The sequence below is a fragment of the Homarus americanus genome, unplaced genomic scaffold (assembly GCF_018991925.1).
Source record: "Homarus americanus isolate GMGI-L3 unplaced genomic scaffold, GMGI_Hamer_2.0 scaffold40248, whole genome shotgun sequence".
Classification (NCBI taxonomy): domain Eukaryota; kingdom Metazoa; phylum Arthropoda; class Malacostraca; order Decapoda; family Nephropidae; genus Homarus; species Homarus americanus.
Window position 1 is genome coordinate 11421710 of NW_024712526.1, and position 27908 is coordinate 11449617.

At 42.8% G+C, this 27908-nt stretch overlaps 1 protein-coding gene across 1 annotated transcript; it reads right to left on the minus strand.

The window, feature by feature from the left end:
• Positions 1-130: 130 nt before the first annotated feature.
• On the minus strand, positions 131-26171 carry LOC121863122 (U-scoloptoxin(01)-Er1a-like). Its single transcript, XM_042361621.1, has 6 exons — positions 25996-26171; positions 13241-13289; positions 5921-6012; positions 4258-4295; positions 2566-2789; positions 131-2239 (listed from the first exon to the last, which is right to left on the minus strand). Exons 3-6 carry the CDS (start codon positions 5958-5960, stop codon positions 2191-2193), a joined length of 351 nt encoding a protein of 116 aa, XP_042217555.1. The 5' UTR covers positions 5961-6012; positions 13241-13289; positions 25996-26171; the 3' UTR covers positions 131-2190.
• Between the last annotated feature and the right edge of the window lie 1737 nt (positions 26172-27908).

The following is a 27908-nucleotide window of genomic DNA, read 5'->3' on the forward strand; positions in this document are numbered from 1 at the left end:
ATAGGCTCCACCGGGTATCTACTGGGCATCTACAGGCTCCACCGGTTATATAAGGTACATGCACTTGTCTACATACATTCATTACTGCAGTATTAATTTATCATAATACAGTAATAGTAAAACAAAATACTTCCTCAAATTTTAGTTTATTTTACAAAACTACATTCATGACTCACGCATCACACACTGCTGAACAACATAATGCAATTAGGATGCGCTCTGCACACCCAGATCCACCCTACCCTGTCTCTGGTCTGCCTCTCTCATGGTCTGGTCAATCTGTGGCAGGAATTTTGAACCTACAAAGGGAAGTTAAAAACACTGGCGGGAAAATTAAGACCACTAGAAAGAAATTTAAATGATTGGTAGGAAATTAAAATTATTTGAAGGGAACTAAAATCAGTAGTGATGTTTTAAAACCTTTGATGGGAAATTAGAATCAGGGGTACAAAATTAAAACCATTCGTGAGAACTCAAAGTGCCGGCAAGAAATTTTGAGCTACTGGCAAGGAATTTTGAGCTACTGATGGAAAATTTTGAACTACTGGCAGGGAATTTTGAGCTACTGATGGGAAATTTTGAACTACTGGCAGGGAATTTTGAGCTACTGATGGGAAAATTTGAGCTAATAGCAGGGGAATGTTTTTGGGGTACACTGGCAGGGAAATTCAAACCAACGGGGAATATATTATAGGCTTACAGCAGGAAAATTAGAAGGACTAACAATACTATCTACAGGTTGTGACGATGAGATCTATGCCTTGGGTAAAGCCCCATATATCTGCTCTCCTAGGCTTGTGTGCAGCTCAGACAAGACGCATCAGAGAGGTGAGACGGGGGAAGGCGGAGCTTATTGAACTGTAAATTACTACGGTTACAGGAGACTAAATAATCAATCCACATAATGTTCATCCGCCTACATCAATCATCACAGACATGACCGTTGGTATCACCGAATCAAATTAAAGGTAAATATGCCATACATATAAACAAAATAGGAGATGAAATAAAGTTACGGTACAAGAGCTAGACTACAGTACTCTCGTTTTTTATTATTATCGCTCAAATTATTATCATTAATCCAACTAGAAAGCGGGATTGTTAGGGATTTGTCCGCCAAAAAGCAATAAGAGTGATCACGAGTCTTAACGTTAGCCATGGCTCCACATTCTCAGAGGTCTGTGTGTTAGTTTTTCCTTGTTACTTCTGACCGGGAGAATCTATCAAGTTATGGTAGTCTTGATGCATTTTCAATGTCATTTTCAGAACCAGTTTTGTCTCAACTTACATGAGCTGGGTAGATACATTCTCACAGTCACAATTAAGGGAAAATGTACTGTATTAATCTGTAAGAATTTGGAACCAGGATTGTTAGAGATTGTTGACCGAGAAGCGACAGGTGATCGTGGGTTTTGGCATCCTGACCAGGCAGTGTTGTCACTGTTTGCTGTGGTCATCATTGTTTGCATTCAACATTTACCTCTGATCGACACATGAAAAGTAATAATATGTAAATATATATACTGTGCAAGATACATTGGACACTGATGTAGTTTCTAAGGACTACGTATTGGGTGGCTCTGTACACGTGGAAGTGTGGTGGCGGCGCGCAGAGTCCAGCTCTAGCAGCGTCGGGATCCCTGCTGCCCTGCAGAGGAATCCCGCGGCGGCTTCCTGCGGCGCCCACAGCCAGCGAGGCGCCGCTCGCCGCCTCCTTCGGGAAGAAGAAAGCCACCGGTTCTTCAGTCTTTCCTTCCGTCAGTCTTTAGACGTTAGGTGTTTTCCTTCTTCAGGGAGCGTCACGGGAGGTCCGCGGTGCTTCAGGGATCCATGGGAGGAGAGACTCCAGGGGCGTTTGGCACTACTGCCGGGGAGCTACGTTATGTACAGGCATCATGCAGGCACTCGGTAACCCAAGAGGACAAACACGATGGAAGTAAGTTACGGGGTTGTGGCCTCAGACACACCAAAGAAGCCGTGACGCGTTGAGGTGATCCACACACACACACACACAGGGGACCGAGTTAACCCTTCAAGGGACTCTTAAAACAGAGATCTCTGAGACTCACACAGACCTCCTGACTCTAGGAGGTCTCCATGAGTCCACTGGGGTCCTTCAACCTGGGTTACAGGCAGCACAGGTCAGGTCGTCGGGTCATCACAGGCGAGATAGAGGGAGAACGTGGGAGTCTAGAACTTAGGGGGGTCGGTGACATAAGTGAGCTCGTTAAGGTAGAACCTGAGGGATAAACACCAAGATTGAGATGACAAAAGAACTTACAGGTAAAAGGAATCGTGTCTATATTGTTTAATTATCATATCTATACACAGTATATTCATACCTGAAATGTAAATAACAATAAATGTCATTCAGAAGCTCATAAAAATTAGAAAATAAATTAGATCAGTACAGTGATGTACAATAATTTCTGAAACAAGATATCGACCAAAAGTCTTTATATTCTTACTTATAAACATGAATTATTGTACCCTATGGTCATCTTTGTTCCTGCTTCAGTATTTAAACCCCTCCCAATCGACCTCAACCATTCAACTGGGACTCACCATTCCTGGGCCTCGGAGCAGTCGAAGTTGTACTTCCAGTCACAGATACGGTACTCTTGGTTGAAAGCGGTGTCGTTGGCACACATGTAGGGAATGCGTCGGCCATCCTCATCACACATGTGGAAGAGCTGGCACTCAAACTCCTGGTCAGCGTAGAAGCCCACGGGCCGGTCCGTACAGTCAAACGTGAAGGTCACATTGGGGAATTCCTCCCATCGCTTCGACTGGTGGTGGAAGAGAAAATTTATGATGGGAGAGAAGGAAAGATGTGAGATGATTAATCATTACTGTACTGTAGTTGTTTGTAATTGTGATGATGAATACTGTACAGTCATGATGATAATACATAATAATGATGAAGATGATAATAAGAGTAATACTGTAGTTTGTGTGCTCAGGTTGTCAGGACTGTCACTGGTTTATTGATGTCAGTGTCCAGGTGAGGCGTTTAAATATCTCTTCCTGAGGTTTATTTTGTTAAGGGTTTAAACATGCAGAAGTTTATAACATTTACAATAACAAAGTTTTATCAGAGCATCAACATCAATGAAGCGATGATGTATTTTATTGGCAGTTTATGTGTTGCAGACATCAATGTTTATAAGCAACAGAGATAAAACATTATGGGTCGTTTCATTGGTGGTTTATATGTTACAGGGAGTTTTAATAAGTGATTTATATACTATAGATTATAATGTTTATATTAACCTTCCACATACAGGTAAATTATGTAATGTTTAAAATGGAGAACAGTGACAAATTTCTTAAAGAGAGAAGAAAGATAATCACAGTACAGTACAATACCATAAACTCCCATAACAACATAAATGGTGATGTATATTTTGAGTCTAAACATAAACAGATAATAAATAACTCTTTGTTCTGCTAAAGTGATTGTGTTTAATATTAGATGGTTGTAATGCCTGAAATAATAAGGGGTTAGAAGAGTAGGGGGAGAGGGAGGGGGTAAGTGGGAGAGGGAGGGGTAGGTGGGAGAGGGAGGGAGGGAGGTGGTAGGTGGGAGAGAGAGGGAGGGAGGGGGTAGGTGGGAGAGAGAGGGAGGGAGGGGGTATTTCTAGTAAATGCCAGTGACTTCTTATCCATGTTGTCTTATAAGATGGAACAGAAGGCTGACTGCCCCCTTATGGTGTGTATGATAAAGACAGGTGGTAGATGTACTGCATGGTCATGGGGAAGATTAACTAGGTACTTCAGGTGTTCAAGAGGTGACATGATACTGTTTATGGAGTGTGTGTGTGTGAGTCAACCCATAAAACACTCTCTCCAGAGGTTATCATATCGCCATGTACAGTTGCAGCCAAGAGTTCGCTCCCCCGCGGTGAAACTGAGACGGGAATGAGTCTCTGAATTTATTTATTTATCCTGACTTTTATCTGGTGAGGGAGGGGGGGGGGTGCTCGTGTGGGGATAGATACTGGTTCATATCGGGAGGGAGCAAACTTTTGACCCTGACTGTACATACAACACACAGATGCACACACTCTCTATGAACCTGCTAAGTGACCTCTGAACAGATTAGGGTAATTCACACTGTTATTTTTATCAGCTGATAATAAGACAGACTATAACAGATTACCGGAAACAGGGATTAAGATTGAGGTTAAACGAGACTAAGACTGAGATAAACAGAAGGACTTAAGACCGCGGCAAACAGAAGTAACGGAGACTCACTCGATGCAGGGAAGGCAGAGAGTAGACCAAAGTCACGGCTGTTGGGGAGAGAGAGAAAATAAAAACATTATTAACACCTTTACACCTTATCATATACTGTATAATGTATCTTACCTTAATAAATGTGCATTTTTTTTACATATACAGTACATTTAAACCTAGACACCATACCATATATCCACTATCAAAAAAGAATACCTTAATTTTTATTGTATATTTTAAAAACTCGGCATTCTTTTGTTTTGATAATCGTGTATATATGTACATTATTTATTACGTATATTATACAGAAAGGAATTATAGGTATTTTGAGGGGTTTAATCATTGTAAGGTATAGTTTACAAAGCAATTATTATTATTTTTATATATGGTATATGATAGTTTTTTTTTAAGCTGTTGTGAATTCCATGCAAGTGATAATAGTCATTAGAGTCATTATTTCTGTCCTGGCTGTCTCGATCCTTTGTTGAAAAAAACAGAAAAAAAAAACAGTCGATCTAAGTATATTGAGACGCCTTTGTTGTGTTTGTGTTATGTCTGTCTCTTAAGGTCGTTCCGTTCCGTCCCCGTTCCGTCCATTCCGTCCGTTTCGTTCCACATTGCGTGTGTTCCGTCCAATTTTGGTGCAACGGTCTGCGTGAGGTTGGTCGGTCAGGTTCAGCTTGTAGTGTGTGTACCTGTGGGGAGAATATTGTGTATGTAGTGTTAGAGTTTATGATAAAAAAAAAAAACACATACATATGTACGGTTGGCCACAGTTCTACCTGTTACGGTGACTGACGAATTTTGTGAGATGTGGCAGCTGTGTGTTTGTTTACATTGCAGTAAAACTCTAGGAATGGCCCAAAGGATTCAAAGGAACTTCACAATAGTAGTCAGACTATGGGTGGTAAATAAGGACTTCACCTCTATCTTAGGTTAGGAGGAGGATGTTAGTGGCATAATTCTCTGCCAATCAAGGAAGGACAGAGGAAGATGGATACCTAATGCCAGTACTATATTGAGTTTCACATCCTTTCATCACCTTGTCAATTCCCTGTCAACACCCTGTTATCTCCCTGTCATCACCCTGTTATCTCTCTGACAACACTCAACACCCTGTTATCTCTCTGACAACACTCAACTCTGTCAACACCCTGTTATCTCCCTGTCATCACCCTGTTATCTCTCTGACAACACTCAACACCCTGTTATCTCCCTGACAACACTCAACACCCTGTTATCTCCCTGTCATCACCCTACCAGCCAACTCAACACATTAAAGGAATTTCACCTGAAAATATCAAATAAAACTACAAAATAGAGTCACAAGGAAATCACATTTACGTATTGAAAGGTCCCTCAAATGTCATCAGGATTAAAGCTGGTCATCTGGGGGTTAGTGACCATTAACCTAGCATCTTATATACCTGTTTGTTGAAAGGTGAGCTGAGGTTAATTACAAGGTGGTGTGGGGTGGTCGAGGTAGGTGACTGTTGTTATTATTTTAGTTGTTATTGTTGTGATGTTTTATTGGTTATTATGGTGTGGATTAAAACAACAACAACGCCTATTACTACAACAGCAATAACTACCAGTACTATAATTACAACAACTACTACTACTACTTTACTACTGTCACTAATACACACCCTAAGGCAGACAGAAAGACAGACAGACTTACCGAGAGAGACGACGGAGATTACTGCTAGTTGTCGAAGCATCCTGAAGGTGTTGTTGTTGTTTTTGTTGTTGTTGTTGTCACTGCTGCAGCGCCTGGAGGAGGAGAAGGAGGAGGGAGATGGTTAGTGGAGGAGATGTGTCCTGCTGAGAGAGAGAGAGAGAGAGAGAGAGAGAGAGAGAGATTGTTACACGTTACCTCTCTCTCTCTCTCCATAAAAAAATATATACTTTTTGTTGACACCTGACAGACGTCCTTGATCGGTTCCTTCAAGAGGCAAGATAGTACTTAACGTCTGTCTCTGTGTGTTAAGGTCGTATATCCCTCTGTACGACCCTAGACTCTGAAATTTATGGACATGAGGTATTTGTCGAGCTCTCTCTATCTCTCTTGTTTGAGGTGATGCCAAGTCAATGTTTGTAGTGAGGAGAGGAGGAGAAAGGAGAATATAAAAGACAAAAATAGTAAAACATAGATAAGAAAGATAAAGATAATATTTATAACAATAAATAAAGAAAACAGAATAACCAAAAGAAACACGCAATAATGTAAACAAAGGAAGAGAAGGGGGATGTGAGGAATAAACAAGAAACAAAATATATAATAGAAACCTCTCTGACGGAAGGAATTCTACGTCAGTCCACCTCAATAAATAAAGAAAATGGTCTCAACTTTTTGTTTTCTTCTTTACGTTATTACAGGGGAGACACTTTTATTATTGGACCAGCCACATTACCAGAGAGAGAGATGGTCAGCCAGCCAGTACTTCACACGAGGATGAAAGTAAGTAGGGCCCAGCCAGGCACCTTTAGGGATTGTAAAAGGTGAGCGCATGGCCTTCAACCATACACACACACACACACACACACACACACACATATCTTAAGACTGTTAGGAGCCTTAAACTACAATAAACTACGGATCCTACAGTCTTAAGATTCCCGTAGAAGGAGTCTATTGAGATCCTACAAACCTCTACGACCATGAGTGAGTCTCCTCCTGTCGTCTTAAGCTCCTGTGGAAGGGACAGGTGGTGAGGGATGTGGGAGGGGATAGAAGGAGGGGGGTGGAAGGGAGAGTCTTTTGAGGTTCTTAACGAGTCTCTCTCCTGAACTGAAAGAGACCTTGGAGACTCATGGGGAGACAGGATGGAAGAGGTCGACCCACTGGTTACCGAGAGAGAGACTTTCCTGCGACCTCAATCTGGAGGGCACGAGTGGCCTCTACCGTACCTACCAGACGAGAGGGAAAGGGAGAGGGAGGGAGGGAGGATGATAGACATGGAGGGAGAGGGAGGGAGGGAGGTTGATAGACATGGAGGGAGAGGGAGGGAGGGAGGTTGATAGACATGGAGGGAGAGGGAGGGAGGAGGTTGATAGACATGGAGGGAGAGGGGAGGAGGAGGTTGATAGACATGGAGGGAGAGGGAGGGAGGAGAAGAGAAGGAGTGAGGGAAAGCAGGAAAGAGACAGACAAACAAACTGATGTTGGAACACAGCAAGATACATAAAGATGCCCAGAAGAACAAAAACACAAACTACGACACTACAAACAAATAAAACTATGCAAACAAACAAACAATAATGTACAGTACGAACAATTGGATAAACAAATAATAAATTAAACCGATGATTAAAACAAACAATAAGCAGATAATTAAAGTAAATGAATAATAATTATATCAAACGAGAAAAAGAACATGACAAGAAAATACTAATTATTTTTTTTATGATACATTTTGAACATTTGTATCCCTGCATAACCTAACCTAACCCAACCCAGCATAACCTAACCCAACCCAGCATAACCTAACCTAACCATAACTTACTCTAACTCAACCAAAGTGCATAACCTAAAACCCTTGTAACCCATAACCTTAACCCAACCCAGCATAACCTAATCTATAACCTGTGATAAAAACCCTTGAAATTTACCATTCATTGTTGAGTGAATTCGTAAAAGGTGTGAATAAATAGTCGTGTAGAATGTAGGAGAATCATGTGTACTGTTAACTAGAGTGAACACGTTAGGGGGGGGAGGAGGGGTGGGGGGAGGGAGGGAGGTAAGGAAACAAAAACCAAGTGAAAGTTTGTCTGGTGGAGATGAGGTGATGCTTCTTACCTCCTTCTTCTTCTACCTCTTCTCTCATCAATCCCTCCTCCTCCTCCTCCTCACTCACACACTCACCCTCCTCCTCCTCCTCCCTCACACACTCACCCCTCCTCCTCCTCCTCCTCCTGCCCTTCCCATCTGCTAGCTTACTTGTACAGGTATCTCGTTCGGCCCCGAGTAATGCACAGGTAACCCCACCCCATCCCCTCCCCTCCCCCCCTTGGTCTCCTCATGCGTTGACCTGTTAAATTTAATCCAATAAAAAAAATGAAGAAGAAGAAAAGGAAACATCAAACGCAAGAACCTTTTAAACAGGGAGAACAGGTGAACTAGTGACAGCAGACATACCTGTTTTAACCCCGGATTACGTAAAGGTGGTTACGACCAACTTATACAGTCAGGTTTAATAATTTATTGAACGAGAAGAACTTTATACTAAATTGGCAGGTGTGAGGATTATTGTATTTATTTATTTATTTACTTATTTAGGGGTGATAATTATTGGACACTATCTTAAATCACCTAAACGCCAGTATAGGTAAACAGCTTCGTCTGGCGTTGTTTCCTCATTGATTGTCAATAATGTGTGTAGGGAAATTACGCTTGATGGGAAACTTTCACTCATTTTCTTTTTTTTGCACTGTAGTAATGATGTAGTTATGTATATCTCTATGTGTATAATGTATATGTCTAATGTGTATGTATAGTCATCGTGATGTTTGTTTACTGATAGAGAGCAGAGTTGTGTGTAGAGAGAAGAGTTTATTATGGCTGCCACATTCCGGAGTTCCTAAAGGTGAGAGTCCTGTGACCTTTGTGTGGTGGCCCGCGACACACACACACACATACATACATACACACACATACATACATACATACATACATACATACATACATACATACATATATATATATACATACATACATACATACACACACACATAGAGATAGACGGCGACACCTTAGCATGGAGGAGGTGTAGCGGCTGCCGGGTTAGTGGACTGGTAAGAGTAACAGAGCCATGAATAAGGTCCATTACGATTAGTAGTAGTGGTGGTAGTGGTGATAGTGGTGGTGGTGGTGATAGTGGTAGTGGTGGTAGTGGTGATAGTAGTGGTGATGGAAGTGGTGGTGGTGGTAGTGGTGGTAGTAGTGTTAGTGGTGATAGTGGTAGTGGTTGTGGTAGTAGTGGTGTGGTGATAGTGGAAGTGGTGGTGGTAGTAGTGGTGGTGCTAGTGGCAGTGGTAGGTGGGGAGTGAGAATGGTGGTAGTAGCGGGCCTATTGGTCCATACTGGGAAGTGGTAGTACAGTAGTAGGAGAGAGCCACTTTCCCTAGCACACCCCCCACACACACACACATACACCCCCACACACACATACACCCCCTCCCCCACACACAATCTCTCCACCCCATACACACATACACCCTCCCCACACGCACACATACGCCCCTCCCCACACACATACACCCCCCACACAAGCAACACCCCCGTCCCCCACACACATACACCCCCTCCCCACACACACATACACCCCTCCCCCATACACAATATCTCCCCCCATACACACAACACAATCATCTGAAGGAAGAATCAGAGAAGCGTATAGGAGGAAAAAGGCCGAATCACACACTAATAACATCAACAGTCATCACAGCATCAATAGTCATCACAGCATCAATAGTCATCACAGCATCAATAGTCATCACAGCATCAACAGTCATCACAGCATCAATAGTCATCACAGCATCAACAGTCATCACAGCATCAATAGTCATCACAGCATCAATAGTCATCACAGCATCACTCACCACAAACACCTCCAATCAACCAACAGAGGCACAAAACAACAACCAATCAAAAATAAGACAGTCATAGAACAGCAGACAGCAGCAGCCAGGAACAGCAGACAACCCCTCCCCCTCCCCCACCAGACCTCTAAAGGACTCGCAGAATCACGGGAGCGAGTCGGGTGTGTGGTGGAAACTTGGGTGACGCCCTCCTGCCTCCCTGGTCAGAACACAGGGCACAACGACGACTGACAGCTGACAACTGATGACTTGACGCCCTTCTAGGTGGTGGTGGTGGTGGTGGTGGTAGGTGGGTGATAGTGGTAGGTGGATGATAGTGAGTGGTAGGTGATAGTGGTTGGTGGTGGTGGTGGTAAGGTGTACCAGTCAGACTTTCACTTCGGCTGAGGCATACCAAATGACTGCTGCCCCCGCCCCGTGCATGGCCACTCTGCCGCCCCGTGCATGGCCACCCTGTCGCCCCGTGCATGGCCACTCTGCCGCCCCGTGCATGGCCACCCTGTCGCCCCGTGCATGGCCACTCTGCGCCCGTGCATGGCTGCACCCTGTCGCCCCGTGCATGGCCACTCCCGTCCCCGTGCATGGCCACCCTGTCGCCCCGTGCATGGCCACCCTGTCGCCCCGTGCATGGCCACCCGTGCATGGCCCAATCCCCCTCAACACTGGATCCAATTTTCCCACCTAACGAAATATTGTTTATTTACCCTTAAAAATTATCGTAATTATCTCAACTATTCCCTAATATTAGGCCTCAATGATCGATACCCCAAGACCATTAACCCCAAATAATTGCCAAATTAACATGAGATTAAATAGATTTCGTAATTAGATGGAAAACGAGAAACAAAGGAAAGAATTAATTAGGTAAAAGTATGCAAGAAAAATATAACTAGTGAATGGATAAATAAATATACAAATGAATGAATAAATTTGTATAAAGAAAATATGATAACTGAATAGAAAATGAAATAAATTAGATACAGGCCTAAACACATTATAGATTTATATAGTTACTCATATATATATATGAGTAACTATATAAATCTATAATTCAATAATATATATAATCATACATATAGTAAAGGAATATATATCATCGATAATTAAATATAATAGAGAATTACATATAACTAGAAATTATATACAGTATACTTAGAAACTCTAGATAATTAATTAATATAATAATCTGTAAGGTGGTGAATTAATGGCCTTAATTCACTAGACTGTGTCCAACCCACTTACGGAGGTCAGGTCAGTTGGTTTCGTGTGGTCAGGTCACTCGCAAAGGTTTGGTCAGGGGCCATGTGTTTTATAAGGCCAGGTCATTAGGTCAGGTCCCTAGTTACGATTTGGGAACTTTAGCCAGGTCAGGTGGTCAGGTGATAAAGTCAAAGTTTAGGGAGTTGGGCATTAAGTAGGTCAGGTCAATTTAAGTTAATCTAATGGCCAGGTCAGATCAGGTTATTTAATTTAAGGGAAGGTATTTGGTTAGTTTTGGTCAGGTTAAGTTAGGTCAGGTCAGGTCAGGTCAGGTGATTTGAATAGTCATCCCAGGTGTACTAACGGTCGTAATATTACCCTGCCGAGGTGAAGCCAGTTCATTCCAGTGGTCATGCCGGGTGTGCTAAGGGTCAAGTCAGGTCAGACCAAGTCGTGCTCGCCACCAAGCCAGTTACGACCGCACACACACACACACACACACACACCTGACGTCACCTGACCCAAACATATAAAAAAAAAACTTGTCTAATTCAGTGTGAGAAGTTGTGTGTGTTGTTTTTCTTCTCTCCTCCTCCTCCTCCTCCTCCTCTTCTTCCTCCTCTTCTTCCTCCTCTTCTTCCTCCTCCTCTTCCTCCTCTTCAACGCGTTAGTTAATTTTGCAATACTTGTTGTTGCTTTGTTCAACCTGCTCCACCTTCTCTCCCTGACCGTGTGTGTGTGTGTGTGTGTGTGTCTGTCTGTGTGGTGTGTGTGTGTGTGTGTGGTGTGTGTGTGTGTGGTAATATGAAAAACACACACACACACACACACCAGCCAGGTAGCCTTGATCACTCTTGCACCTTACCTGTGTGTTGACCTGTGCTGGGATATACCTGGAGGCACACCTGTTGAAGGAGCCTTTAATTACCTGCCACTTATAGTCTTATTTATAGGCAAGATGGTGCCCGTCCGTACGAGTGTTTAGTGCTTGTTGGGGAGCTTAGCGTGTTGTGGGGAGGAGGTGGGGAGGAAGAACAATGAGGAGGGGAGGAAGAACAATGAGGAGGGGAGGAAGAAGAATGTGGAGGAGGGGAAGAAAGGAAAGGGGTGGTGGAGGAAAAGAATGTGGAAGTGGGGAGATAGGAAGACGAAGAAAGAAGGAGAAGTGGAGAAGGAAGGGGGAGAGAAGGTAGAGGAAGGAGGGGGAGGAGGTAGAGGAAGGAGGGGGAGGAGGTAGGGAGGTCACACCATAATATCATACAGGTCAGGTGTCTATCCATCCCTACACACGTCGGCTCCTATACGTGGACAACAACAAAAAACTCCCTCCCAACTGACCAATGAGAACGCGGGGCTAAGAGCAGGTTTGTTGATCTCATGTTGATATTGGTCGCTGCCGGTTTAGGAGTGACCATCCGGGGCGACACTTTTAAAACAGTTTCTGATTGGTCAATGAGAGAAAGGTAACACCTCTTCTGATTGGTTAAGGTCATTCAGTGAGTGTATTGAGAGTTAACGAATGATTAGGAAGAAAATTATAACATGTATACATCTATTTATACATATTGAAATACATACATACATACATACACCTGTATAGCTTGTAAGGGTGTGACGTCATCAGCACCTTGGCCTGTGATTGGCTAGTTGGCAGCAGATACTTTCGAATATGGTACAGCCTTTGTTAAGTGGGCCCGCTGTACACCTGCCCCGTGCCCGCTGTACACCTGCCCCGTGCCCTGTACACCTGCCCCGTGCCCGCTGTACACCTGCCCCGTGCCCGCTGTACACCTGCCCCGTGCCCGCTGTACACCTGCCCCGTGCCCGCTGTACACCTGCCCCGTGCCTGCTGTACACCTGCCCTGTGCCCCTGTACACCTGCCCCGTGCCCTGTACACCTGCCCCGTGCCCGCTGTACACCTGCCCCGTGCCCGCTGTACACCTGCCCCGTGCCCGCTGTACACCTAACCTCTCTATTCTCCTTAATTTTAGTCCTTCATCAGAGAGAGAGAGAGAGAGAGAGAGAGAGAGAGAGAAATGCATAAAGAAAGCAGTGAAGAGACGTAGATAAGTAAATAGATAAGGGCAAAATAAACAGACAAACAGACAGACAGACAGAAAGAGATAAACTGATAATTGTCAGAACTCAAGTGCCACACCCACATACTTATAAGGACTTAAATGATTACTTATACTTTACCAAGAGCGCTCAAGTGTTGTCTCAGAATACAGGTAAACTCTTGACTCACCTGCAAAGTGATACAACAGGTTAGTGTGGTGATTAATAGACAGGTAATTGGTCAAGCACGATAATATATAAACAGACAGACAGGTAGACAGGCAGACAGACAGACACACACGAAGAATAATTATTAAGTGTACTTTCACGTTAAAAATGTCATGAATATTGAGCTTAGGAAATAACTATTAACCCAAGCAGGTGACATTAACACTAATTTACCTTTTATACACCTGGTTATGATCTAGTGAACGCCGTGTTTATAAAGTCCCTTGGTGTTTACAAAGTCCCTTGATGTAAGTCCCCCCCCACACACACAGCAACACGAAAAAGAAAAAAATAAGAAAAACAACAATAATTCAAACTATGCGATAAGAGAGAGAGAGAGAGAATTCCACCTCACTCCACTAAAAAAAAAATCTAGGCTTAACTTCCTGCTACCTGAGCTAGGCGGCCTCAGTCGACCTTCTGAGACCTGCTCCCTGTTACCTTCACTGGCCTGGTAGATCACAGGGGCACCAGAACCTACATCAGGGGGCAAGAGGGGCAGGGGGAGGATCCAGGGGGCATGGGAAAGAAGGAGGCAGGGGCAAGAGGGAGAGGCAAGGGGGCAAAGGAGGGGGCAAGGGCAAGACGGAAGGGCAGGAGGCAAAGGAGGGAGTAGAGAGGAGTGGCGGCGAACAAAGGAAGAACACCAAGAGATAGAACAAAATAACAAGAACAACAACAACACCAGAAACAAGAACAACAACAGAAACCAGAAGAACAAGACCAAGAAGAGCAGCAACAACGAGAACAGCAAGAGGACGGCCTACATACAGACGCTGATACAGACAGGTGAAGGGGGTGACTTACAAGACTGCCAGGAGGAACAGGTGGTGAAGGAGAGAGAGAGAGAGAGAGAGAGAGAGAGAGAGAGAGATACCTAACATAATCCTAACCTAACCTAACACTCATTATCTTACCAAATCTAACCTAACCTAACCTAACCAAAACATGACCTGATCTCCTTCAGGTTGATGACCCCCGAAAACACACCTTTAATATTACCTAATTTACCACCACTACTTAGGGGGCATAAGATAAGAACACGGCTGAGCTAGTTCACATCACTAGCAGGACCCACGAAAAAACTAGTTGTGGTACCTGAACTAGCAGCCCCTCACCTGAGACCTATCATTAAGGTAGATATGCTGTATTTACTTCAACATTACCTGCTGAGTCAAGATACCTGTATGTAATATATTCTTACTTAACCTAGTCTTACCTGACCTAATCTTATCTCACTTAACTTAACCTAACCTAACAACATCAATAAGAAAATTAACATCAAATAAGGCCTTTAAACACGTATTATAAAATCAGCTACACTTTAACTCTCCCCAAAAAATAAGATCTACAAATCACATATTGTAATCAGGTTCAAACATCAGATTAAAACTTGAAAGAAAAAGAAAGAAGGAAAGAAAAAGAATGGCATATAAATCAACCATTTCTTTCAGTGTGTTGGGCGCGGCGTCACACAGGGCGGGTAGTACCTCCTCCTTCTCTTCCCTGGGATCACATGATACCTCGTAATAAAACTCTTCTTCCTCCTCTTCTGTGCTAAGCTACAAGTCGTCTCCAATACCTCACCTAAAAACAACGATCGCTTTTATTTTCTCGCCGAATTCGCTATAAATCTCATGAGGGGTGGAGTCGTGGCGGCAAGACTTTGTGGGTGTCGACCAGTGGCGGTACTAGATAACTTAATACCACACATCATTGACGCCATGACATCTTGTTGTTGACATTGTGTTCCCGCCAATATTGAGTTACCAGGTCGTCTTTTAAGTGCTGTTGATGGATGTCTGTTGTGATGATGGGAATTTTTGTTGTTGTTGTTGTGAAAGAATTTATCGTTGGAAGAGGAGTATTTTATCGAGATGAGAAATATTTTTTGGGGGTATTTTTCGTGAATTTATCGAGATAAGAAGAATATTCTTTATATTTCTCTTTAATTTAACGAGACGAGAAACAAAGTATTACTGGGTTACCTATAAAGTTATATTACCCATTAAAATCTTCCTCAACTGTCAACTCTTGCCTATATCCCTCCCAACCATTTCCTTTAACACACACATAACAATATACCGCGGGTTATAAATTATATATAACCACTAAACTTATAAGATATATGAAAACCCTAAATATAAAACTCAAATATTTATATAACATCATCTTCCTCACAACCTTTTGTTAAAATATATATATAATCTTCACTATATGACTTGACTGGAAGTATATGGAGATACATTTAGATGATGTATATGATATTTATACACAGGTAAGTAGTAATTTATATTCTAGAAGCGTCTGTGTAAAAAAAAATAGATAAGGCAAAGATTCAATAATATTTGGTTCTTTTCTTTTTTCAGGTGACTCACAGAAACAATACGTACTAGAATAAACTTTTGAGAACTGTTGGTGTGTAAAACAAAAACGAAATATTGTGGTGTTTAATTCCATCTCGGTCGTCTTGTTAAAGGGTTGGATCCTGGTCTTGACGGGGCTAAGTGGTGGTAATAGTCAGGAATTTATGATCAACACCAGAATGTACTTAAGCAGAAATATGCAATTATTATGAGTCTGCTTTCACTGGTGATGAGAGAGAGAGAGAGAGAGAGAGAGAGAGAGAGAGAGTCTTCCTCATGTCATCGGTCACAAGTTACATCCGCTGGTGAAAATACTTCGCAGATGTAAACAAGTTGTGACGTCATGGCCTCCTCCAACCATGACATCACATCTTGTTTACATCCTCGACACTACTACTACTACAATTACTACTACTGCTACTACTACTACTATTACTATTACTATTAATAATAATAATAAAAATAATAATAATAATAATAATAATAATAAATAAAAAACAAAACAATTAAAGACATAAAAAGATTATTCCCCCTTTCTCCCTCACTAAGGAGGGTCATGAGGCCCCCCAACACAGCTCCTTCCTGTCCATCTGTCTGTCTGTCAAAGATTAATTCCCATCTCTGCCCTCTGCGGTTGGCCATGGGGGGGAGAAGGGGGGGTGAAGGGAAGGGTAGGGGATGGAAGGAAGGGTAGGGGGGTGGAGGGAAGGGTGGGGAAGAGGGTTGGGGAGGGAGAAGCTATGAGAGTGGAGGGAGGGGGAGAGCGGAGGGGAAAGGGAAGGAGGGGAAGGATGAGTGACAGAGAAGAAGAAAGAGAATATGGACATAGTGGAGGAGGAAGAGAAGAAAGACGGGAAAAGAAGAAGGAGGAGGAAGAAGAGGAGATGGAAAATACACAGAAGAAGGAGAATAAAAGAGGAGAAAGTATACAAATTACGATGACAGGAGAAAGAAAACAGCAAAAAAAAAGGAAACGAAACATGAAAATGAGAAAAGTGGAAGAGAGAGAGAGAGAGAAATGGAATGTAAATATAAGATAAAAAAGGGGAAATAAAAGAGAGAATTAAAGAGGTTAAAATTGGTTACTGAGAAGCATCAAACCTCCGTCTCTGGGTCAAGGAGTTAGGTTCGAAACATCAAGCCCAAGGATTCAAATACCTTAACACGATGAATAGACAGGTAATTAAATAGAGAAATCAATAATAAATTAATTCTCTCTCTCTCTCTCTCTCTCATAACACTCGCCAACGTAAACACAAGGTATAGTTTAGTTATCCAGTTCCAACACGACACTTCACGCCATCATCCTCCTCCTCTTGACACTCCCGGGCGTCTGGCACTAAGGTGTATTGGACATACCGGGATGATTTAACAGCGAAACTTTCAATAAATAGCAAAAAAAAAAAGAAGAAAAGATAGAGAAAAAAGAAAGGTCCGTCTTTGTCCGAAACGAAGTGGAGGAGAGAGAGAGGAAGGGGCAGAGAGGTGAGGGACGAAGAGGAGTGACGTCACGAGCGAGAGATGAATTTTAGTCAATGACGTAATGTTCCCTCACACTTCTTATACGGATACGCTTGTTTCTCTAAAAAGACATCATTACATCCTCTTGATAATTACCCATAATTACTCTAGTGTCTATTGAAGGTGATTTTGACAGACAGACAGACAGGGTTTTATTTGATGATGAATAAAAATAAGAAATAATAATTGTGGTCGTTCGTGAATGTCGACAATATGGCCGCCGTCGATGATCATGGAGGGAAGACAAGTGGAGAAAGTGACGGAAATAGCGACGGTTTGTGGTGAAAATAATGGAACGTTCATTGTCTGGTGGTAGGAGAGGGAGGGGAGAGAGGGGAGAGTGGGAGGGAGAGGGAGAGGGGAGGGAGAGGGGAGGGGAGGGAGGAGAGAGGAGAGGGAGAGAGGGAGAGGGGAAGGGAGAAGGGAAGGGAGATACAGAAAGAAGGGAGAGATGAGAGAGAAGGGATATTATTAAGAATGGAAGGGAGGAGGGAAAGAATTGAAGGAGGAAAGGGAGAGTAGGGAAAGAAATGAAGGAGAGGAGGGAAGGGAGAGAAGGAGAGAGATGATAAAAACGCAAATTACCTCTTGGTTAATTAAACACCTGAGGAAAAGTAAACAAAAGGAAAAAAGTAAACACAGACAATGGTAAAGGCGTAAGTGAGGAAGAAGAAGAAGAAGAAGGTTTGAAAGTACAACAATAAATAGAAAGGTTAAGTAAAATAAGACGAGAGAGAGAGAGAGAGAGAGAGAGAGAGAGAGAGAGAGAGAGAGAGACTACAGCCTTCCCTTCACTGGCACTCAGCCATCTGCTTCATTATCTCCACCTCCCTTCCTCCCTCTATCTCCCCTTCTCTGATTTTCTCCCTTCCTCTCTGAAGTGTGTGTGTGTGTGTGTGTGTGTGTGTGTGTGTGTGTGCCGTACGAAGGCCGGTCGCAACTTTCACGTCCACACAGACAAACACACACAGACACAAACTACAGTCGATCGCTAAACCTGTCGTAAGCGTTTTAGTGCGAGGATAAACAAATATAAAGTAAGAGAATAAAAAATATACAAAAACAAACAAACATAAACAGGTAAATGAAACCAACCAAACAACAAACAACTAAATAAACAACAACAAATGTGATCCTGATATACAAATCCAGAGAGTTTCTAGTTTTCTGATGTTTTCTTTTACTTTCGACCCGGATTCATAATGTGTCGTTCGTGGATTCACACAGGTACACACACATATACACATACACACACACACACATACACACACACACACACAGCCCGGGTCGAATTACACAAGAATAATTGCTCGAAAGGTAAATCAACTCCTGACTGCTTCGAGACGTTCCGACACACCGCTCGACCCAACACGTCTTTCTAGCTCACAGGAACTCACTCATGAAACGATTCGAATCAGGTGTGGCAAATAGTCAATAAAAACGAATCTTTATCTTTCTGAGCTAGTTTTATGATTCGTCTGGTTCGAATGACTGGCTCGAATGACTGGTTCAGATGACTGGTTCAGATGACTGGTTTGGTATACAGGCTCATCTCAACTGCTGGGTTTATAGTTCCTTGAAGCCTGTTTAAGATTCGTCTGCGCCAGTTTGAGGACCCGAGACGTGGGAATGATACAATCAGCCGTCTGAGTCATGGATTTGCATATTAAGTTCGAATCTGTGTTGTTGTATTTGGGATATGAATCAGTCTTCCTCCTCCTCCTACTATTCTTACTACTACTACTACTACTACTACTCCTCCTCCTCCCACTCCTACTACTACTATTCCTACTACTACTAACACCAACAACAAAACAGTGAAATTATAAAGACAAGTTATATAAATATTCAAACAGGAAAACTGAAAAAAAAAATCGAAGCAGTTTAATGTGAAGCTTTGAGTAGTGAAAACAACGTGTGAGAGGCAAGAAAGTGTTATACGGCGGTCATCTACACGACCAAGAGAGATGTGAGGGAATGTGTGTGTGTGTGTGTGTGTGTGTGTGTGTGTGTGTGTGTGTGTGTGTGTTAGGTTGGGGTCTACAAGTAACTGAGACCTTTTAAATTCTACAGGTGTGATATTACAATTAATAGACAGGTATACATATATAAATTAAATACCCCACTAGTCGGTAATCGAACCCTGAACCTCAACGTGTGAACAAGGAGCGTATATACGGTTTATATTATAGTGTTAAATAACTACTAAGTCATTCTACACTCACAGTATTATGAGGATCTGATGTAGGAATGTCAGGCAACTCTTACCTGTGTGGGGAGAGACAGGAGTTAATGATGATAATAATAATAATAATAATAATAATGTAAAATGAATAAAGGAAAAAAATACAAAATGAGGAGAGAAATGGAAAATGTAGAGAGAGAGAGAGAGAGAGAGAGAGAGAGAGAGAGAGAGAGAGAGAGAGAGAGAGAGAGAGAGAGAGAGAGAGAGACAAGAAATAAACCACTACTTCTTTCTTTCCCCAGTAATGATTTTGGTAAAGGTATAGTAATAATAATTCATTCCTCCTTAACTGGACCACTCCACTGATAACTACGCCGGGAGGCTTTAATTACAGCCCCTGGATTATATAGTGTGTGTGTGTGTGTTGATGGTAGTAGTGGTAGTGATAGAGATAATACTGATTAATGATGAAAATAATTCCTAATAATGACAATAATAATGACAATAATAATGATAATAATAATGATAATAATAATGATAATAAAACAAACAGAATAAACAAGCAACAACAACGCCTCTCTTCTCTCACCTGCCAAATGCTAAGTCACCCCCTTCCCTCCTACCCCCCCCCTCCCCTCCCCCCCTACCCCTCCCCTTACCTCTATCATGGGTACTTTCGAGGTGTGGGCCAATATGACCTCTGTGTGCTAGGTCCAATAGGGTCAGAATAGGTTGTGGTTGGTTCAGATGTGTAAGACCAGCGTTGCTTCACCCGCGGCAGACCAACACTGTCGTAATGTGGTGAAGGGGGGAGGGGGAGAGGGGGAGGGGGAGGGGAGATAGAGGAGGAAGGGAGAGAGATATGGGGAATGAAGAGAGGAAGAAGAGAAGGAGAAGACGAAGAAGAAAAAGAAGAAACACCACCAACAACAACAAAAATAAATACAAATAAATAAAGACGAGACACAGAGCAGGACAGAAAAAATTATACCAAATAACAAGTGACTTCTGGCAACCCTCGTAATGTTTGTAAACAATAGTAAACGTAGTACTTTACCCCATTCATAAAATTCCTCAGGTGTTCACGAGGTTCATTCACGGATCGATCGTAATCTCATTCTAAAAACACAAACGTAAACATTGATTCGAATTTGTTTTGGTGTTTATTGCTTTTGTTTTTAAATGTTTATATGTTAGTTATTTTGAATTTATTTTGTTATTGTTGATGTATGTATTAGTGAAATTCAAGTACTACTACTACTACTACTACTACTATCACCAATACCATCACCACTACCAGTAAACTTCCATCTGCTACCAGCCTCCTACCATCCCAAACAACAACAATCCAATCCAACCACCACAACCATTATTATTACCACCCGATCCTACCACTACCACCACTCCTACCACCACCACCACTCTCACTACCACCACTCTCACTACCACCATCACTCCCACCCCGACCACTACCCATAATGTCTCTTCAAGAAGCAATATAATTTTTATAAGGTCATGACCTAGGCGACCTTCCTTAACCTCACTGAGAGATTGATAGATAATAAGTTGGACACAAAGAAAGAGAGAGAGAGAGAGAGAGAGAGAGACACACACACACACACCCAGTGAAGCATAAATATTAATAAATTTTTGGGGTCTATAAAGTTTTGATAATTATGAGAGATGGATTTTGTGTGTGTGTGTGTGTGTGTGTGTGTGTGTGTGTGTGTATTATACTGTACATATCTGTTAACAAAACCAAATTAATTGTGTAACTTTATTTCGTTGTAATAAATATTTTACACAATTTTACCCAACCGCTGTTATTATTATTATTATTATTATTATTATTATTACTATTATTATTTCGTGTCTTTAACCCATAACAAACTTAAACAACACAACTAATAATAACAATAATAATAACTTACAACAATATTAAATAATTCTATCAAAATATCCCCCCCCCCAGAAGAGAAATTTAACACTAAATCAACTCAGCTGGCGTGACATGGCAACTAGCCCTGCCCTGCCCTCATAAAGTTGCCACATAGTAAATAAATACGACGAATTCCGGGAGAAACTGACCACCGGAGCTTGATGAATACTCCCTTTCTTATCAGTACCTTGGTTCGACCTCTTTCTCGTTCCAAATGGTTCTCTTATTCGTTCTCTGAGACCTTTTGGTTCTCTCTAGCTATGGTTCTCTAATAGTGTGTGTGTGGGGGTCTCTGTTTTGTGTGTGTTAGTGAAGATATTGAAAGGTTGTTGTGGTGTTAATGGTGGTTAGGTTAGGTTAGGAAGAAGTTAGGTTAGGTTAGGGTTAGGGTTGGGTTACGTTGGGTTAGGAATGAGGTAGAGAAGGAGGAGAAGAAGGAAGACCAAGTCAGTTTGGCAGAGGAGGAGGAAGACAAAGGAAAAAAGAAGAAATAAATAAGAAGACCAACAAATAAAAGAGAATTAGAACAAGAAATAAAAGAGAAGAAGAAGAAGAAGAAGAAACAGATAATTAAAGTAAAAAGTCAAATACAATTGATCATAATAACACAGTGGACGAGAGACCTGAAGACTGTCTTGGTAATCATCCTAACTACCACCCGGTGAGAATTAGCCAGTCACTGTCTTCAGGTATTATGAGTAGCCAATCCAACGTCTCAAGGGATTAGACCCAATACCCAATCTAACCTCTGAAGGATTAGATGAAGACCTACTCTAACCTAACCTGACCTAACCAAATCCACACTACTGACATATTAGTAAACTTCTTTCACACACACACACACACACACACACACACACACACACACACACACACACACACAGACACAGGTAGAGGTCATGTAATGAGTTTCACAAATTAGTAATTAACATTGTTGTGAAAGCACAATTAATTGATAATTACCTGATAAATTGATGAGTCTTTCCTCTATCTTCTATCTTTCACTCTCTCTAATCTGATCTATCTACCTGTGCATCTATCTATCAATTTATACTTATGCAGAGAGAGAGAGAGAGAGAGAGAGAGAGAGAGAGAGAGAGAGAGAGAGAGAGAGAGAGAGAGAGAGAGACTGGCAAACTACATACCCAATATATTGTAATAACACACACACACACACAAACACACACACACACACACACACCACACATTCTCCCACCCCCTGTAGAAGGATGCCCTGGCCAGACTCTTGAAACTTTCACGGAAGAGGGGAGGGGGGTAGGGAAGGGGAGAGGAGGAGAGGGAAGGAGGGGGAGAATGGTTAAAGACAGAGGGAAATGAGAGAGAGAGAGAGAGAGAGAGAGAGAGAGAGAGAGAGAGAGAGAGAGAGATTAAACCATACATTTTAGGTAAAGGTTTGTTTTAGATCTTCAAAGCTTTATCTTAAGCTTTAAAGTTAAGATACACCAAAAGAAAGCTTAAAAAAGAGAGTGGTTTATCTTAAGGATTTTACTCAATGATAAAATGAAAGATTGAAATATTTTTAGGGTAATATTTAGTGAAGAAGCTTAAGGTAAGGGAATTTGGGGAGGATAGAGCAGCTTTATGGGACGAGTGAAAAAAATATAAGTAAGAATATTAAGACAGGTGATTTAGGTAAGGCTTTAGGTGTAGGTAGGTAGGCAGGCAGGCAGGTAGGTAGGTAGGTAGGTAGGTAGGTAGGTAGGTAGGTAGGTAAGGTAAGGTAAGGTAGGTACTGTACAAATATTTACCTTTTGGCGGGATTACGAGTCATGTTAACATTACGAGTCATGTCAACATTACGACACGTCATTCCGGCCTCAATAACGTCATCCATTACGTAATAAAGAGCCGGACAAGGCGATAATAACGATAAAGGTGGAAAGTGATACGAAATTAAGTTAAATGACAGAGAGAGAGAGAGAGAGAGAGAGAGAGAGAGAGAGAGAGAGAGAGAGAGAGAGAGAGAGAGAGAGAGACCCGTTATTGGAACATGGAAGGATGGATTCTTAGTCTTCTGAAAGGAATGTCAAAAGAAGGCTATGGGATGAAGGAATATGGAAATAAATAAGGAATAAGAGGAATGAGGAAGAGAAACAGAATAAAGAAGAAGAAGAAGAAAGAAAGATGAATAATAAGACAAGAAGAAGAGGGGCGTGGAGAGGAGAAGAGAATGGAAGAATGGAAGAAGAACCAGAAATAAGATAACGACCAACACAGATACAATTAAGATAACAATGTAAAGGTGACTGGTGATATTAGTTAGATGACTGTGGTGGTGGTGGTAGTAGTGGTGGTGGTGGTAGTGGGTGGTGGTGGTGGTGGTGGGTAGTGGTGGGTGTGGGTGGTGGTGGTGGTGGGTAGTGGTGTGGTGGTGTGGTGGTGGTGGTAGTGGTGGGTGGTAGTGGTGTGGTGGTGGTGGGTGTGGTGGTGGTGGTGGTGGTGGTGGGTGGTGGTGGTAGTGGTGGTGGGTAGTGGTGGTGGTGGTAGTGGTGGTGGTAGTAGTGGAGTGTGGTGGTGGTGGTGGTGGTAGTGGTGGTGGTGGTAGTAGTGGTAGTGGTGGTGGTGGTAGTGGTGGTGGTGTGGTAGTAGTGGTAGTGGTGGTGGTGGTAGTGGTGGTGGTGGTAGTGGTGGTAGTGGTGGTGGTAGTAGTGGTGGTGGTAGTAGTGGTGGTGGTAGTGGTAGTGGTGGTGTGGTGGTAGTAGTGGTGAGTAGGGTGGTGGTGGTGGTGGTGGTAGGTGGTAGTAGGTAATGGCGTGTAGTAGTAGTGATGGTAGTAGTTGTAGGTGGTAGTTAGGATCGTAGTTGTAATGGCGGCACAGCCTGTTTTATTCAGGCAAAGGCAGGCTACACACTTAACGCTGGTCAACTCTTCACTTTAAGTATAGATTAAGTTAACGGATTTCTGCTCACCTTCACCAGGTAAAGATGTCTGGACAGGTGCAAGGGGGGGAAGACGGGGTTAAGGGGGCAAAGGAGGAGTTTGAGGGCTGGGCAAGAGTTGTGAGGGCAGGTAAAGGTGTGAGGGCTGGGTAAGAGTTGTGAGGGCTAGGCAAGAGTTGTGGGAGGGCAGGGTAAGAGTTGTGAGGGCAGGGTAAGAGTTGTGAGGGGCAGGGTAAGAGTTGTGAGGGCAGGGTAAGAGTTGTGAGGGCAGGGTAAGAGGTGAGGGCAGGGTGGGAGTGTAGGAGGGCAGAGGTAAGAGGTTGTGGAGGTCAGGGTAAGAGTTGTGAGGGCAGGGTAAGAGTTGTGAGGGCAGGGTAAGAGTCAGGAGGTCAGGGTAAGAGCGAGAGGGCAGGGTAAGAGTGAGGTCAGGTCAGGTCAGGTCACTTAAACACTTTACAACTGGACAACTATTACTGTTTTAACAACACTCACTGAACGAGAGCGTTAAGTGCTTCAGGTCAGCTCTAAACTGACTTGGCAATAAACTGACTCGGCTCTTAAACTGATTCAACTCTAAAACTGACTCGGCTCTAAGCTGACCCGGCTGGAAACTGACTAGGCTATAAACTGACTCCTCGGCTCTTAACTGACTCGACTATAAACTGATTCAGCTCTTAACTGACTCAGGACTAAACTGACTCGGCTCTAAACTGACTCAACTCTTAACTGACTCGGCTCTTAACTGACTTAACTCTTAACTGACTCGGCTCTTAACTGACTCAACTCTTAACTGACTCGGCTCTTAATTGACTCAACTCTAAACTGAAGCGGCTCTAAACTGACTCAGTTTTCAGCTTAAAGTTTTATAGGTTCAGGTCTGACTGGTGACGAGGAAGAGCTGGAAAGTTTTAGAGCTGACTTGACGCCGCTTGAGGCAATTTTTGTAAAGAGCTTTTTTTTCATATAATGATGAGCGAGTCAACTAATTATAACTTTCTTCTGGCTATAATTAACAACCCACAACCCCCCCTTCCGGATCTATAACACTTTTAACCCCCCCCCTTCTAAGACCTCACCCCATAACCCCCCCCCTACACACACACAACACTTTGGCAAGAATATAAATAAAATGTCTTTGGTCAGTGGCAGGAGTAAGCAGTGTTGCCATATTATTACTTTCACTCCACCACCCTCCACCTTTTACTGATCGAGTCACTGGCTGCTGCAAACTACATAACCTGCCAATAACGTCAAGTTTCTAAGACGTTTATTAAAGAGTCAAAAAGAATAATAATAGAATATCACCCCCCCAAAAAAAAATATGTTCACTATGTTCTTTTCTTCTGGTGTTCTTTGATGATAAGGTTGAATAGGTAAGAACATTGGCATCACTGTTCTGTTTTGTTCACTGCTGATGTACGATGATGATTAACGAATGCACTGGTGTTCTCTCTCGCTCGAGCTATCTCTCTATCTCTCGCTATCTCTATATCTATCTCTCTCTGTGTGAACTTTCTTCATTACCAATATCAGGTTACTCCAATAGACGGGTCAAATTTCCATTGCAACAACAAAAACAATCACAAATAGATAAATAAATATATATATGTAGTCTACACAAACACACACACATATATATATATATATAAATAATAGATATAAAATCCCGGGTCACGTAACGTTGTCCTGAAATGGCGGGCGGAGTTTTGAAGTCAATATATTTTTTTTTGTGTGGTGTAAATGGCGCCTCTCTCACCTTGTGAAGCGACCAGAACACTTGGCTCACTGTGGTGTGTGTTGGGCGGGAAGTAGCTGGGCAGCGCGTCTCTCTGGGTCTTATATACCCTCCTACTTTCAGCGTGCGGACCCGCTGCTTCAGCCCATGTGAAAAAGGAATCATAAAAATGTTGACTCAAGGTTAAGCGGCGCCGATTGGCCACTGAGATGCGAGGATGCCGGTGACGTCATCGAAAATAAAGTGAAGGCCCCCGATGGTTCATCTGCGCATGCCCGGGATGGATGCCGACCGTTACCCGACGATACCGTACCGATAACCCGAATTTCTTCTCCTTAAAATCGCCAACGAAGAGGACTTTTCCAGCCGGCCTCATGCACCGGCTGGCTTGGATATCAGGCAGTGCATGTTAGGAACGGTTAGAAAGTGGAAGAAAATCTCCTGTTATCTAAACAATTCCTGTAAGGTTCGTGCGGCTGGCAGGGGGGAGGGCGCTGGAATGGGGTCTCCTGCAGGTGGGCGGAGGTATGAGAGTCACCCAGCCTCACTCATCGCTGGGCACCCGCCGGGGCAGGACCTACACCTCCACATGATGCAATGTCGACCTAGACCGAATTTTGACTAACTTTAACCCTTTTATGGTGATGGTTTGACCTGTAACCCTTTGAGGTCGTAGGTTAAACCATCATCATCAAAGGGTTACAGGTTAAACCATCGTCCTCAAAGGGTTGCAGGTTAAACCATCGTCCTCAAAGGGTTACAGGTTAAACCATCGTCCTCAAAGGGTTACAGGTTAAACCATCATCATCAAAGGGTTACAGGTTAAACCATCGTCCTCAAAGGGTTACAGGTTAAACCATCATCATCAAAGGGTTACAGGTTAAACCATCGTCCTCAAAGGGTTATACAAGTACATACCCGCAGAGAATGTATAATTGTATCTGAACACACACACACATCTACCTATTAATGGTCGTTATAATGAACAACTACCTCTAATGGTCGTTACAATGAACAACTACCTCTGCTGGTCGTCATAATGAACAACTGCCTCTAATGGTCGTTATAATGAGCAACTACTCTAATGGTCGTTATAATGAGCAACCACCTCTAATGGTCGTTATAATGAACAACTACTCTAATGGTCGTTATAATGAACAACTACTCTAATGGTCGTTATAATGAGCAACTACCTCTAATGGTCGTTATAATGAACAACTTAATGGTCGTTATCAACTTGAACTACCACAATAACATACACCGGACGAGGGTAATTACATACCGACAACTACCATCACACCTCATTAACAAGCACAGTCCGCGCCAGTAGTTATGACTGCAACTCACTGCCCCACCCGTCCGTGTCCGTGTCTGTGTCTGTCTGTATGTGTATATAACTGTGTTTTTGTGTCTGTCCGTGTCTGTCTGTGTTTGTCTGTCCGTGTCTGTCTGTCCGTGTCTGTTCGTGTTTGTCTGTCCGTGTCTGTCCGTGTCTGTCTGTGTTTGTCTGTCCGTGTCTGTCTGTGTTTGTCTGTCCGTGTCTGTCTGTTTGTTCGTTTATTCGCCTTATGCAACAAAGGAACAATGTTATTGATAGCTAAGAGAATATAATAATAATAATAATAATAATAATAATAATAATAATATATAAGAAGAAGAAGAAGAAGAAGAAGAAGAAGAAGAAGAAGAAGGAGGAGAGGGAGGAGGAGGAGAGGAGGGTGGTCACTTCACTATAATAATCCCATAATGAACCAACACTATTTACCTGTTAATGAGTCAACAGTAAACAGAAGGTGAGTGTCTGTTTACCGTGTGGGGGCGTGGGGTGGTTAGGGAGGGGGTGGGGTGGTTAGGAGGGGGGGGTCAGGAGGGGGTGGGGGTCTGAGGAGGGGTGGGGGTCAGGAGGAGGTGTTAGGGAGGGGTGGAGGGTCAGG